We start from the raw sequence: 13382 nt of genomic DNA on the forward strand, positions 1-13382 counted from the left end.
AGTCGTGGCCAAAAATAGCGGCAACAGCCTTCCGAGCGGTCCAACAGAGTTTGTGTAACAATGGTCAATGGTCGTCTTCTGCGAATGACTGGCTCGATTTGTGATAGGTATCTTGTGGTAGGTATCTCGTGGGCGTCTCTCGACTTCTAGCTTATTCTTCTTTCTTCGTCGTCTAGAGCGCCAGGCAAGTCGAGAAAATACGGGGATAACAGGGGCGGTCAAAGAATTTGGTACCGACACAAGTGCTTGTTTTTTTGCCTTCGGCTTACTTACATGGCACTGCCCGGATATATACGTGACACCTCAAAGTCAACCGCGCAACTTGATTGGCACCTGTACATCTCGTCAGTCCATTTCTTCCAACAGGCCCTCAAGCCCGAAGCCGCTTCGTCGTTGCCCGACGGGTCTCGAGTCTTAACGCTGGCGCACTCTGTTTTGCATAGGTAGCCAGGGTCCCGAATGACGGTGCCTGAGATCCATCCGTGGATCAACTCACTGACTCACTGCCAGCGCATCTTGTGGGCCGCCTTGGCCCATCGGGCTCCCAACGGTACGCCTGGAACCTCGGATGACATGCAGCCCTGCGACTTATTGACTGTTAGTTTGCGACAATTGGGCACGACTGCGGGTGTGGCCGCGACGGGAGCGATGGACCTCGAGGCGAGAAATGGGAACGGTAGGTAATTCATTCGAGGGTATTGGCGGCGGCCTCTGCCTATGTGTAAAACATTCCCACTGCTCGAATCGCTTTTGTTCCTGCCCAGTAGCTTAAGAGTCTCCCAAGCTTCGACTCGACATGAATTGGGGCCAAAACAGCGCCCGAGCGACACGATTTGCCGTTCGCTGAATGCATCTTTGTGTTCCAACCTTGAGTGACGTGTTCGCGATTGGCTGGCCGATTGGCCAAGGATACTTGCGCATTGCCAGTAGCACGTGAACGTTTCGTTGCAGGCACAGCTTCGTTAATTACTTGATTTGAAAGTTCCGATTGCTTGCTAATTCCGACGTACAGCCTGTACCGATGATGGCTGCTCGCCTGATGTGATGTGCATGAAGCACGCAGGTTGGCATGCTAATCCGTCAACGTGACCATGCAGTCACGGTATGAGAGAATCGACAGTCGTTTGCTTTTCGTGTTCGACTGACGCGGTGCTTATCGCACAAGCTCCACCGACTCCTTCGAGAGCAGGTCTCGCGCTGCTGCTACTTCCGATTCATCGTAACCTTGCCAGAGCCTCTCATGCGCTCCGTTCCGGCGTACAATGTCGGCCAGCTTCTGAGTTGCTAGCTCGTTGAGCTTCTGTAACGTACCAACGTCAGGAAGGGTCCATTCCTCCGAGTCTGATTGTCTTGACGGCTTCGAGGGCTCCTTGATAAGTTTGTTCGTGACCTAGAGAGCATGTTAGCTCCACCTGCTGGTCGATACCACCCGTTATGGCACCCACCAGTTTCAGTCCGTAGTAACCCCGGAGGTAATCATCACAAAGCTCGATGCTTCGGCTGAATCTTTTGACGGATTCCGTCAACTGCTGCTGCGAAGAGCCTTCAGAGGCCGACGCGGCCATGTACAACACCTCGCCGAGACGAGCGTGCATCTAGTAGTGGTCAGCCAGAGAAAACAAATTCGGATTTCGTTTCCATGAGGCACACTCACGTTCCATGCGTTCGGGGTCAGTACAAGCACTTCTTCGAACGCATATATAGCTTGTGAGTACAGCCCCTGGGAGAGGTACAAGTCGGCAAGCTCCGCCCACGCCTCGGCATCTGTAGGGTTGAAGTCAACGAGACCATTGAGAGCCGCGATTGCTTCAGACGTCTTTCCGGTCGATTTCAGAAGGGCGACACGACGTTTGGCGACAGGCTGTCAAGGTCAGCGTTTGCCGTGACACTATGGCGGGGGGACAACTAACAATGTTTGTCGCGTTCTGTCCTAGTATTGTCTCATACTCTTTGAGTACCTGTGCAAGCTCTCCATCATTGTCGGCTTCCGCCTCTTTCACTAGGCCTTTGAAAGCCATGATACGCTCGTTTTCGTTGCCAAATCGAATGACCAGTCTCTCGAGGCACTGGTGTGCTGCTTGGGTGTCGCCCGTTCGCAGGCAGGCCAGGAGGAGGTTCTCGTAGATGGTCCATATTTCGGGCGTCTCCGAGGCCGAGAAAAGCGAAATAAGGGGCGATGATGAGAACGCTGTCGGGTTGTTTCGCAGAATCGTAGGCGCTTTCTGGGCAAGTTCGAGGGCCTCGGCTGGGGACAGGTGGCCCTGGGGGCGGGTAAGGGACGGTGCCATTGTTGCGGGCAGGCCTTCTGGCTGGCGTATCGATCGAACGAGATGCGTACAGATGATGAGCAGATGGTTGGAGTTGCGCGATCAGGTGTCGTCAATGGGTAGACGTTGACTGAGGATTATCCAAGTTGACCGTACCTGAGGCATGGGAGGCAGTTGCAATCCGCGAACCACTCTAGCTTAGGTACGTACCGATTCTAAGCTCTTTCCCCAATACTCCCACTCCGCCGAACCTGGCGTCTGGCAACAACAACCTCACTGCAAATGGCGGAAGCTGCAAGTGGGTCCACCACGCCCAGGCATTGGTCGCATCGGCTGACGGCGCTTTTTCACCCCGAAGGTCCCACCATGACTTTTTTTTCAGAGACAAAAAGTTCGACGCGGAGGAAATTTTCAGAAAGCTTTTTCATCCCAACCACTCCTCCTTCGCCAACAAACACTTGGATTTGGAGAGTCAGGCTGCCGCCCACACAGAAACCGGTCGTGAACCTGTCGAATAGTTCGTCTTGGCTCTACACCAGTGAGATGGCTTCTCTTACGTCTGAGAACACAGGGGCGGACGAGCAAGTTCTCGTCGAGAAGGCGGCGGAGCTCCAGATCTCCCAGCCTGCAACCGAGGAAGAGCCTGCGGCTCACAGGTCGCATGATCCTCAGTTCAACCAAAAGAGGAGCGATCCTTTTCAATTTGGCAGTCGCTTGCTGGGCGAACAGGACGATGTCTTCGAGTTCAACGCTTGGGACCATGTCGAGACTGACGAAGTGTACAAGGAGTACTCTGAGCAGCAGTACGAGATGCAGCGTCAGTCTCCGGTCTCCGACTTTGACAAAAGTAAGTTCACATACCTCGCGTTTTTATTTTTTCTCCACCTGGTGTTATGATGATACTCCAGCACAACGCATAGTTCATCTGAATTCTATGATGAAAACTTTCCTTATTAGTCTTTCGCTCCCATCTGACTACACCACTATCATTACTCATTGTTATTTGAAAGACGCTTGCTTTGGTACAGCTTGCTAACAAGAATCCTCAGACAGATTAAACAACAACCCAGCAAGAATGTGGGATTTGTTTTACAAGAACAACACAGCCAACTTCTTCAAGAACAGAAAGTGGCTGCAGCAAGAGTTCCCTATCTTGTCCGAGGTGACCAAGGAGGACGCTGGCAAGAAGACGATCCTTGAAATAGGCGCTGGTGCGGGTAACACGGCCTTTCCCATTCTCGCAACCAACAAGAACCCAAACTTGAGAGTCCATGCCTGTGATTATTCGAAGCAGGCCGTAGAGGTGATGCGGACCCATGAATCCTACAACCAAGACCACATGCAAGCCGACGTTTGGGACGTTACGAGCGAAGAGCTCCCTCCCGGGCTAGAGGAAGGATCTGTGGACGTTGCTATACTCATTTTCATCTTCTCCGCCTTGGCTCCGAATCAATGGAACCAAGCTGTTGCCAACGTCCACCGTCTGCTCAAGCCGGGTGGCCAGGTCTGCTTCCGCGACTATGGAAGAGGTGACCTTGCCCAAGTGCGATTCAAGAAGGGACGCTACCTCGATGAAAATTTCTACGTGCGCGGCGACGGCACTCGTGTGTACTTCTTTGAAAAGGAAGAGCTCGAGCGAATCTGGTCCGGCGAGACACAAGAAGCATCGGACGAAGCCAAGGCTGCATTCAACGTCGATGACCTTGGTGTCGACAGACGCATGCTCGTCAACAGGGCTCGTAAGCTCAAGATGTACCGATGCTGGATGCAAGGACGGTTCACGAAAAAATGAGAAAGCCAAAGTTCACATCACTCGAGTTCTGAGGCGAGTGAGATTTGCCAATGAGCTACTGTACGGCTGTATGGAGCTTCGGTGACGAATTAAGCCCCTCAGTCGCTGGATCAGTACAGCAGCAGCTCCCGGAGCTTGAGACGATCGGCCTGTCCAAAGCCGATCTTGTCCAGGTATCCGTTGAGTCCACCGTGGACATGATCGAGATGACGAGCGGTCCGAGCAATCATGTCAGGCGCCGTTTCGAACCAGTCATCTGTGAGACCAATCTCTCTCATCTCTGCCAATCTTTCCTCTCTCTCGGACTCGAGAGCACCACTGGTCAGCATGTAGTCATGCTCAACCGCCTCGAGCGGTACATCCAGGATGAACAGAACGAGACTGACGATCAGCCCGGTTCTATCCTTGCCCTGTGTACAGTGTACCAGAGTCGGTGAAGTCGCCGGGTCGATAAACACCCTGAGAGCCTACGCATGAAGCTTGTTAGGGATACTCAAACACAGAGCCGTTGCAAGTCCTGTTCATACCTTTGCAATCTCTTCGCCAGATTGATCGAGGGTGTCAAGGCCCAGACCAACAAGGCCACGCGGCAGCATCACCTCCCGAGACAAGATAGAGATGCCCTCATTGCGGTAGCCGAGAGTAAAGAGGCCGATGAGGCGGCTAGAGATGTTCCATATCATGCATCAGCCGCTGTTGGAGGACTTTGAATAGGAAGCCAGGATTTTCTCACCACAAACCCCACCAAGATACTTGTCTGATCAAGAACCACTCAAAGTTGCCGCCAGTGATTCTGATCTCGTGATACGTTAGACCCGAGATCTGGAATGGCTCGGCTAGTGCAGCGTTAGATTCCAAGAGGGAGGGCACTTTGAGATCAGCCTCGCGCTTCTTCAGTTGCTTGACGTGTTCGGTTCTGAAAGATGTCGTCAGTCGTTGATCAGAGTTGCGAGATCTTGCATTCCACAGGAAGATCTTATTTATTTTTTTCTCGGGGGAATAACACGTGCAACTTACTTTGTGCGCAAGTCTATCACTGCCTTAATGCCCAGCTCCTCGCGGAGGCGTTTTCTGTCTGCCAAAGTGGCATCGTCTTGAGGGGAGTTTAGCACGAGGATCAAACGGGTGTTCGCGAAGATTTTGAGTCGCGTGCCATACCTGGTCTGGCAGAACGAAATACCAAGCCGTCCCTTACGAGTCTGACAAGCAAACGCACGGATATTAGCTTTCAGCTTCCCACAACCTGCCTCTGTACAGGTAGAATAGCTTGAAATAGAGAACATACCTTCGTCCAAGAAATTTGTTCACCGTGGAGCCGACATCACGAAAGTTGAGAACAGACGTGATCCCCCTATTGTCCATGACTGAGAATGTCAGAGCTTCTACGGGAGTTTGGTGTAGGAAAAGCGCTGCAGATACCAGTAGTCAGCAGTCAACGGCTGGAGACTAGCAGTTCCGACGGCGCGTACAGACAGCTAAGAGGTTGGCAAGGTGTGGTGGGTGTGATAGGTAGGTAGTGTGCGTGGTAAGGTAGCAGCTCTTGGTGTGAAATGTTTAGGAAGGGGGGGCTGACGCCACGATTTGGTAGGTCGAACAGAAATCCGGAGCATCGGAATGGAAACGTGCAAGCGACGTAGGGCCCTCTTCCCATCCGGAATGACGGATAGGGAGCCGAGGTGAGGTTGGACGTGCTGGGATCCCTAGCCAGGGCCGGTAGATCCCTGCACGTCTCCAAAAAGCTTAAGATCGGGGTGTGAGAGAGAGAAGGAGGTCTTTTGATGTCACCGATGGTTGAGTTTTGGGACAGAGATCTGCGCGCAGGGAACTGCGGCTGCGGCCTGAACTCGCGCATTTTGAGCGGTCTCGGGGGAGGTCTGGGCTGTGAAGTCTACGAGATGAGCTCGGTCTTGGTTGCTCCCATTCAATGTTTTCGGTCTTATCAAAGCAACCGCAACGTGACCAGCAGTTTGCAAACTTTCGGATTGCAGTTTGCTTTCCATGACATCGGATTAATCTGGACTGCCTGCGCCAGATGGAAGGATCAACGTCTCAAGTTGAAGCTATATTTGGGAGCACTTGAGAGGCTTGCAGCACGCATCCATCAACAATGTGAGATGTGGCTGACTGTTTACCCATTCCACTCAAGCCAATGAAAGGGGTCGAGCGAGACAGCAAGCCTCCAGAGAGCTTGCAGCTCAGACTTTTGGATCTCGGGCTTGTCGATGGTGTTGTCGCCTTCATCACGGACGGCATCTCGGGCTTCGCAGTCCAGTCGGTGAAAGAAGTAGATCCGATTATGAACAACTGACACACCACAGGGCTAGCCTCTGTCTGCTTGGTGATCCAGGTCACAGGTGTTCGGCCTAGACCGTAGATAGCTCGGGCTCCAGGCCTTACTGGTACCCATTGCCCAATCCAAAGGCTGGAACCTGGTCCGCCACTCAGCGCGACAGGGTCCGGACTGGCCGACTCCAGAGACGGGCGGGTGCTGGACCGAAGCCACAACGGAGCGGACGATGGGCCATGTTGGCTGAGGTGGTTGTGGGCGAACAAACCCAGTGGTGCCAGTGTTTGCCAGTTCCTGGGGGACCTGGTCATTCGGTCGTTCGCAAAGGGAAATGGAATCCCAATTCAAAGATTCAAAGGAGCTTGGGGGGGGTTGGTGGATGTTGACAGGGGCAAGAAGTGCTAGATGGCAGATCGCTACACCCGAAACGGAAGGGAAAAGACCCCGCATGACGTAAGGCGCTGCTGTCGTCGCAGCTCCCTACGGAGTACTGTGGTACGACTAGCCAGTAGCCACCAGCACTAACTGCGCACGCCGTATCACCATCATTGACCCGGCTCCTGCTCAACACCAGTTTTTGCCATTTGGGGGAGCATACCTCATCGTGCGCTCTCTCTCGCTCGCTCGCGCCGCGCCGCCAGCATAGTACACCCCCCTAGTGCCCCCTTTGATCCAGAAAGATCTGCTTCTGGTTGTATGATATAACTTGCATGCCCTCTTTCGGGAGCCCCCGCCTGCGCTTCGACGTCGTTCCTGGTCAATTTTTCTGCTCTTCTGGTTTAACCAAGCTCCTTGACCTCCCACTCCCAGTTTCCGGCGCATACTTGTTGCAGCATACCCTAGCACGACGAGGGCTCATCTCATCTCGTGATACGGCTCCCTCTTGCGACACGGGTAAGCAGGTCCAGAAATAACATCAGCCTCTGTTCGTTGTCAACCCATCTGCGGCGTTGCCCACGCGCGTCCACCTCAACCCGTGTAAGGCGCAAATCCGCTGCGAACTTTCCCACTTTTCGACCTTCCTCTCAGGTTCCCTGTATTGTACATCCTCGCTACGGTACATTCGCCCTGTGAGGAGCAAGCATCCGCAGCGGTAAAGTGGATATCCTCCAGGATCGATACCACCAAGCCGGCTCCGGGCTGGCAATGATGCAAGCCAGCTCCTCCAAGACAGCGACGCAGCAGACGCAGCCGCAGCAGACGCAAAAGTCAAGCACAGCCATGGCGGAAACACGGTCACAGGTACCGTCCACAGGTAAACTTGAAACCTTACCTCATCCTCTCCTGCAGAATACGAGAATTCTGCTTGGGTGGTCCGAATAAAGAAAGCATCTGTGTTAATCATGAATCCTCTTTTTCCCTGAATATAGCAGCCCACTCGGGAAGATTAAAGTACGCCGACCCGCGCGATCTACCTAGCTTCCCATCCCCCGGTCTCCCATCCGATGGAGCTGCTGCCGGAGCTGCCGCATCTCTAGGTTGGGCTAATCAAAAATCAATCGACCTCTGGAAACCCAAAAAGTCAAACTCTGCATCAACCGCAGCCATGCTCGCAAAGGATTACAAATTGGCACCATCGTGGGAACCTAACTCAAGCTCTGCCGGGGCCAAGGCTGCTCTGCTGGCCAGCGCCTCAGCAAAGAAACAGTCCACCACCAACACGACCCCTCCTCCGTCTGCTACCGAGTCTTGGGGAAGCAGCGCTGCGAACCAGGCATTCAAACAAAGCCGCTCAGTCAAACAACCCACCCAGGCACCCTCTACTGCCGGTCTTGGCTCCCTTTCAGCAGCCCAGAATGCCATGCCTGCGTCCAGGAGGACGAGGCCACGAGCCAAGTCGACCCCTGTGCCAAAGGAATCGTATCCTGGAGAATCACGAGCTGCCGCAAACGCTTTGAGTGCCGCCACAGCAGCTCACAGCCCTTCTTTGAAGCCAAAGTCTCCCACTGAAAACACTGGATCCGTTCCGTACACAAACCTGCCCCGGAGCATGTTCACCTCCAAGCCCGCCATCGGACCTGAGGAAGATGAGAAGAAAAGAGCCGACGTCCTCCACGCCTCTGCGGTGGCCATGGCCAAAAAGATGTACAGCCAACAGCAAAGAATGGTCGACCAGGCACGAGTTCACCAAGCTGCAGGAGAAACCAGCCCCGACGATAACCAACCCAAATCCTATGTCAACCTTCAGGAAGCGGCGTACAAGCTAGCGCAAGAACGTTTATCGAAACTCCACGTGGAGCATCATCAGAATCGGGACTACCAGGAGTACTACGGCAGCAACACCCAAGCCACACCTCAGCGGAGGTTTACTATGAAGGGGAAACTCAGGCGGCGATCTTCGAGCGACGGCGACGCTAGTCACGACAAGGAACAATCCGAGCGCATTCGGAGAGAAATGTCCATCTTCTCCTCCAACTTGACCAAGGTTGACGAGCAAAAGCGGACAAAGGATCGCGAAGCCCTACTAGCAGCCGCCCAACGGAACGTCAAGGCCCGCCTACAGGGCATGGACGACAAGATCTCAGCCGAGACCGGCATGGTGGCACCCAGCTCAAAGACCGATCGGAAGAGCGACTGGGAAGCCAAGGCCCAGATGGCTGCCATGGCCAAGCACGAGTCTACCAGCGTGAACAGGGGCAAGGTCGACATTGGCGGCGGCATGTTCATGGACCCTGCGGCAGTCGATGAGATTGCTACGAGGAGAGTCCAGCCCGTGCTCGACGAGATCAACGAGAAGGCGGCCATCGAGCGGGAACGTCAAGAGATGCTTAAGGCCGAGGCGGAAGCGAAGAAGAGGGACGAGGAGAAGCGCAAGGAGCGTGACAGAGAGGTTAAGGAGATCAACCGTAAGGTCATCGGTAAGTGACATTTTCCCCCTTTATGCTCAAAACTATCTCTAACACCACGTAGCGCAAGAGAAGCAGGAAGAAAAAGAGAAGCGCCACCGCGAGAAGCAAGCGCTCAAGGCCAAGAAGGAAGAGGAAAAGGCCGTCAAAGCCGAGGAGAAGCGCAAATCCAAAGTTCCCGAGATCACGCCGGGCGACTCGGCCGTCGCAGCTGCAGAATCCATCGAAGTCTCGCCCGTGAGCGACGACCAGGGCGTCAACCGCGCAGGACAGCATAAGCCTGGAAATATCAACACCAATAGAGAAAGCTCGGGCAGTGACAACCCGCGCTCACCGAGCGACAGCGGCTCGCCGACGAATAAGATGAAGAGCTGGCTCAAGTCACGCTTCGGCCGACCGCGGGGCCGGTCTGCGGCCGGGGAGAGCGCCGAGGAGCGTGGTTTCATCGGCGGTGTTGCGCTTACGAGGCTCGCGAACGAGAGCGCGACTAGTCTTGGTGATGCGCGGTCGGCGAGCATGAGAGAGGTTGCTATCGCCGGCAAGGGCAGCGAGACGACGTCTAGATCGGTGGGACAGGAGGGTGATGTGAGCCCCGTCAGTTCTGATGCTGAGTCGGAGCACTTTGTCGAGGCGAGTGATGACCTCGAGGGTCCTGTGTCGCCGCCGGCTGCCATTCGGGATCCGAATACGCACAAGACGCACAGCCCGACGAGGGATTCGCGGTTCCGAGAGAATCTTGAATAGATCACGATGTATGGGCATTTTCGGAATGGACGGCCATTTCTTCACTTAGAATGGATGGCGTTGGTGGATAGAATTTATTTATCATGGAGGAATACTTCAGTTAGGCAGGGGGAGGTGGGATAGGACTTACAGCGAGGAGCGTCGGAGTGCATTTCACGGTCAATACGTTCTCCACGTACAGGTCCAACATCGCTTCTCGATTGTTGTGCGTTTATCAGCATTTCCACTATTCTTTCTCAAATCAATATAGTAAACCAAACACTCAGGTACCAAGGCTCGAAGTTGTGAATGCAATCATCTCGGTTGGAAAGGTGCGCACAGTCACAGCAACATCCAAATCCTATCGGTGCTATTACCATGTACTGGCCTGACGGACTTCAAGCTGGTCATGGCGAGCAAGCATCATTGCAAATTAACTCAGTCTATGCATTACACCCAAGGCGCTTGGAGTATCCTCCCATTCGATGTTGGGATGGCATCGCAGCAATCGGCATGCATACGCACGGAAGTAGGTCCATGCCGGCCTACATACCAATTGACTTTCCACTGCGTCACTGGACATGAGAATAATAATGGACGGACATTATGTCGCACGTATGCCATGGATTGTAAATGCTACTATAAACCTATAGAGTATGCGCAAAATGAATAATACGCCCAAAACGCCTGTTGCTCATGATCTTTGTTCCCGGGGGTATGCAAATGCAAGTCATACAACGCGAGCCTCGCCATGCCCGCGATTACTCCATCCACCAACTCATTATCTTTGCCTTCTTCTTTTCATCGTGTCCCATTCCCATTTTCCATTACCACTCATAAAAATCGGCCCTCGCCCCTCAAAAGTTCCCCGGCCCGCTGCCAGTCCATTGACTCATCCCCGGCTTCGAAAACCGATGCGCCTTGTTCCGCGTCTTCGCCGCGGGCAACAAGTCGACGGTGAACGAAAAGATGTAGAACGAGAAGATGAAGGCAACGATCCACTCGAGGATAGCAGCCGCGTTGTAAATCTCCTTGAAATTGCAGACAATAAACGCGATGGCCAGGACGATCTCGACGAGGATGAAGACGAGCTTGATCCAGAAAGAGACGGCGAGGTACGTGTGGTCCGGGTACTTGATTCCCAAGCGCTGATACTCCCAGCAAATGAAAATAGCCGAGAGCAGGTACCCGCCCATGAAGAATAACAAGAAGAGCAGGTGGAGGTTCTTATGGCGGTAGGTATCAAAGATGCTGAGACAAATCAACCCGACGGTGCCGATGATGGCGAAGAAGATTGTGAAGCCGTAGAGGATCTTTTCGCCGATGGAAGTGTTGGGCACGAGGCGACCCTTGTGGCGGAGCCAGCGGTCGGAGAAGAAGGAAAGGTCGAGGAAGACGGTGGTGAGGACGCAGCCGGTGATGAATAAGGGTTTGAGGTAGTATGCGCCGACGTCGCTGATGTAGGCGATGGATTGCGGGGGCGACATTGATGGGTAGATTGTGCGGTGGGTGTCGATGATCCAGTAGAGGAGCATGCCGAGGAGCATGCCGAGCCAGACGAGGCCCGATATGATGGGGAAGATCCAGTATGATAATATCCTCATGGTGGGCGGATGTGTATGTGTGTTTGTGTTTTGGTGTTTGTGGTTGTTCTGTAAGGGGTGTAAGTTTGTGTTGCCAAGGATTTCACGATGTGTCGCGCCAAAGAAGGCTGTTCAGTGAAGGCACAGCTGGTGTACTACAACGAGGCTCACGACGCCAATTGGGAGTGGTGATGACGAGGTATGACGATTGAAGAAAAAAGTGGACTCGAGATGCATCACTTACCAGAAAAGGACTTGTTCACTGTCGCAAACGTTGCTTGTGTATCCGTAGACCTTGAAGGGATCACGAGACTTTGGGCTGAAGGTTGGAAAAAAAAAAAAGAACTCGAAAAGGGGATCTGAGCACGTTTGATATCTCGTTGGTTGTAGGTTTCACACGCGGCAGGGAGCGCGTGGGAGGCGTCCTTAATGAATGTTGCGCGGGAGATGCCTGCGTACGTCAAACATCGGGCGGTGCCTGGACAATGTATCGAGGAAAAGAGAGCAGAATGGACTGAGGTGGCCCCGGGAGGTCGGGTATGCGGACTTAAGAGAGTCATCGGCGTCCCGTTACCCGCATGTTGGTTGCTCGATGGGTCCGGCCTGGCTTGCTGCGGTCGGGCGCACTCTCTCTATCCGTACCTCCTCGAGGTAGAATTGTTCGTTCGGCAGCCCCTTGCAAGTTACCTGGTCGTGCTGGTCCAAAAAAGTTCTGAAGTCATGGCATCGATCGGCACTTGGTGCGGACACTTGGTGCGCAAGCTTCCCGGCCGGGGCGCGCGTTGTGGGGGTAATATGTCATTGGTCTCGGGGAAAGGAAATCAACAAGGGGATGACGTAGTGGCGCGGCCGACCGTAAGGTCCCTACCTAATTACTTACCTTACAGGCTAACAAGGCACCTTAGAGTCTTAGACCGCAGGTTCGCTATCGCAAAAGTTGCGATTCGCCGTGAGTCTGGCCGGAATAAGCGCCTAAAGGGAAATTATCTGATTTGCTCAATTGCTGACTCTGATTTGAGTTTTCATCTTTTTTTCTTTCCTGGCAACTGCATCCGGGGAAGCAAGGTCAGAATGGAATCAATGAATCGACCACACTGCAATTCTCTGAGTCTTCCACACCTCTTCTGCTGGTTGCTTACTCTCGTTGACATACGGCCTGAAGGGAGAGAGCCTTGAACTCATTTGTGCATGTTCAGCCTTGGCAGCCACAGCTTTCGGAGAGACGGGGAACAACCATGTCCGCGAACCAACAATTGACAACACCACCACCTCGGATCCATCCGAGTTGGGCATGTGTTCTGCTGCACCGCCGCAATTTCTAGGTGCTTCCCCCAATACGTAGTCTCCGTACTCCGTACAGCAGCTCTACGGATAGGTAGTCTGGCGGGTTCGGGGACCGCTCCATGGTAACTTCCGCTCCGCGCCCCGCGCCCATGTCACTTGATGATCTTCGCGCCGCGCAAGGTGAAGATGGCGCAAGGAGCGCAAGGTTCGATAGCGAAAAGAACACAACCAACTAAGATCTGGTGATGCTGGATCATTGTGTGGCTTTGCGCAGTAAGGCGTTCGATGGAACATTGGAGATCTGGAAAGACTTGGTACCGTGTATTGGCATCGCCGAGGTTTCCTCCGGCCAATACACTTGCCATCTGTCGTCCGAACTTTGCTGCAATTCAATTCAGTCAAAATGCACACACGGAGCTTCAGGGTTGAGTCGTCGAATGCTGTGATGCAAAGCTGAGATCAACCAATCGGCCCCGGTTTCAAGCTCGGGAGGGGCGCACCTTCCGGAATGTGGCTTGATCCCAGCTGTGGCACCTCTAGCCAATCATCATCCGGTGCGCCTGACAAGGCTACTACGACTTACTGACTTCAGCCGTCGCC

General features: G+C 53.7%; 5 protein-coding genes across 5 annotated transcripts; 2 read left to right on the top strand and 3 right to left on the bottom strand.

Annotated features, from left to right (window-relative positions):
• Positions 1-1153: 1153 nt before the first annotated feature.
• On the bottom strand, positions 1154-2288 carry BDP81DRAFT_444366 (tetratricopeptide; the record flags this gene model as incomplete). The annotated part of the gene is made up of 4 exons (XM_060591832.1): positions 1154-1390; positions 1446-1595; positions 1655-1861; positions 1911-2288. The coding sequence occupies 4 exons, from the start codon at positions 2286-2288 to the stop codon at positions 1154-1156; spliced, it is 972 nt and encodes a 323-aa protein (XP_060451714.1).
• A 522-nt stretch (positions 2289-2810) lies between these two features.
• On the top strand, positions 2811-4059 carry BDP81DRAFT_306159 (methyltransferase; the record flags this gene model as incomplete). The annotated part of the gene is made up of 2 exons (XM_060583247.1): positions 2811-3114; positions 3317-4059. The coding sequence occupies 2 exons, from the start codon at positions 2811-2813 to the stop codon at positions 4057-4059; spliced, it is 1047 nt and encodes a 348-aa protein (XP_060451715.1).
• A 55-nt stretch (positions 4060-4114) lies between these two features.
• BDP81DRAFT_7996 (tyrosine/serine protein phosphatase) lies at positions 4115-5610 on the bottom strand. Its single transcript, XM_060596297.1, has 6 exons — positions 5345-5610; positions 5218-5258; positions 5077-5152; positions 4793-4975; positions 4587-4722; positions 4115-4526 (listed from the first exon to the last, which is right to left on the bottom strand). The coding sequence occupies exons 1-6, from the start codon at positions 5419-5421 to the stop codon at positions 4170-4172; spliced, it is 870 nt and encodes a 289-aa protein (XP_060451716.1). The 5' UTR covers positions 5422-5610; the 3' UTR covers positions 4115-4169.
• A 1720-nt stretch (positions 5611-7330) lies between these two features.
• BDP81DRAFT_8034 (uncharacterized protein) lies at positions 7331-10080 on the top strand. The gene is made up of 3 exons (XM_060596303.1): positions 7331-7601; positions 7720-9204; positions 9257-10080. The coding sequence occupies exons 1-3, from the start codon at positions 7493-7495 to the stop codon at positions 9934-9936; spliced, it is 2274 nt and encodes a 757-aa protein (XP_060451717.1). The 5' UTR covers positions 7331-7492; the 3' UTR covers positions 9937-10080.
• Positions 10081-10517: 437 nt separating this feature from the next.
• On the bottom strand, positions 10518-11810 carry BDP81DRAFT_8041 (Frag1/DRAM/Sfk1 family protein). Its single transcript, XM_060596304.1, has 2 exons — positions 11743-11810; positions 10518-11567 (listed from the first exon to the last, which is right to left on the bottom strand). Exon 2 carries the CDS (start codon positions 11517-11519, stop codon positions 10773-10775), a length of 747 nt encoding a protein of 248 aa, XP_060451718.1. The 5' UTR covers positions 11520-11567; positions 11743-11810; the 3' UTR covers positions 10518-10772.
• Positions 11811-13382: the final 1572 nt, after the last annotated feature.

The sequence above is a fragment of the Colletotrichum phormii genome (genome assembly GCF_030913505.1).
Source record: "Colletotrichum phormii strain CBS 102054 chromosome Unknown BDP81scaffold_1, whole genome shotgun sequence".
In the NCBI taxonomy this organism is placed as follows: Eukaryota; Fungi; Ascomycota; class Sordariomycetes; order Glomerellales; family Glomerellaceae; genus Colletotrichum; species Colletotrichum phormii.

Excerpts from the sequence above, each read along its gene's own strand:
- BDP81DRAFT_7996 (XM_060596297.1), bottom strand. The coding sequence starts at position 5,421 with ATGGACAATAGGGGGATCACGTCTGTTCTCAACTTTCGTGATGTCGGC. Across the intron at positions 5,153-5,217 it reads ATTTCGTTCTGCCAGACCAG|ACGATGCCACTTTGGCAGAC; the intron begins GTATGGCACGCG and ends ACTCCCCTCAAG. Across the intron at positions 4,976-5,076 it reads GTGATAGACTTGCGCACAAA|AACCGAACACGTCAAGCAAC; the intron begins GTAAGTTGCACG and ends GACATCTTTCAG.
- BDP81DRAFT_8034 (XM_060596303.1), top strand. The coding sequence starts at position 7,493 with ATGATGCAAGCCAGCTCCTCCAAGACAGCGACGCAGCAGACGCAGCCG. Across the intron at positions 7,602-7,719 it reads GTCACAGGTACCGTCCACAG|CCCACTCGGGAAGATTAAAG; the intron begins GTAAACTTGAAA and ends TGAATATAGCAG. Across the intron at positions 9,205-9,256 it reads GATCAACCGTAAGGTCATCG|CGCAAGAGAAGCAGGAAGAA; the intron begins GTAAGTGACATT and ends AACACCACGTAG.
- BDP81DRAFT_8041 (XM_060596304.1), bottom strand. The coding sequence starts at position 11,519 with ATGAGGATATTATCATACTGGATCTTCCCCATCATATCGGGCCTCGTC.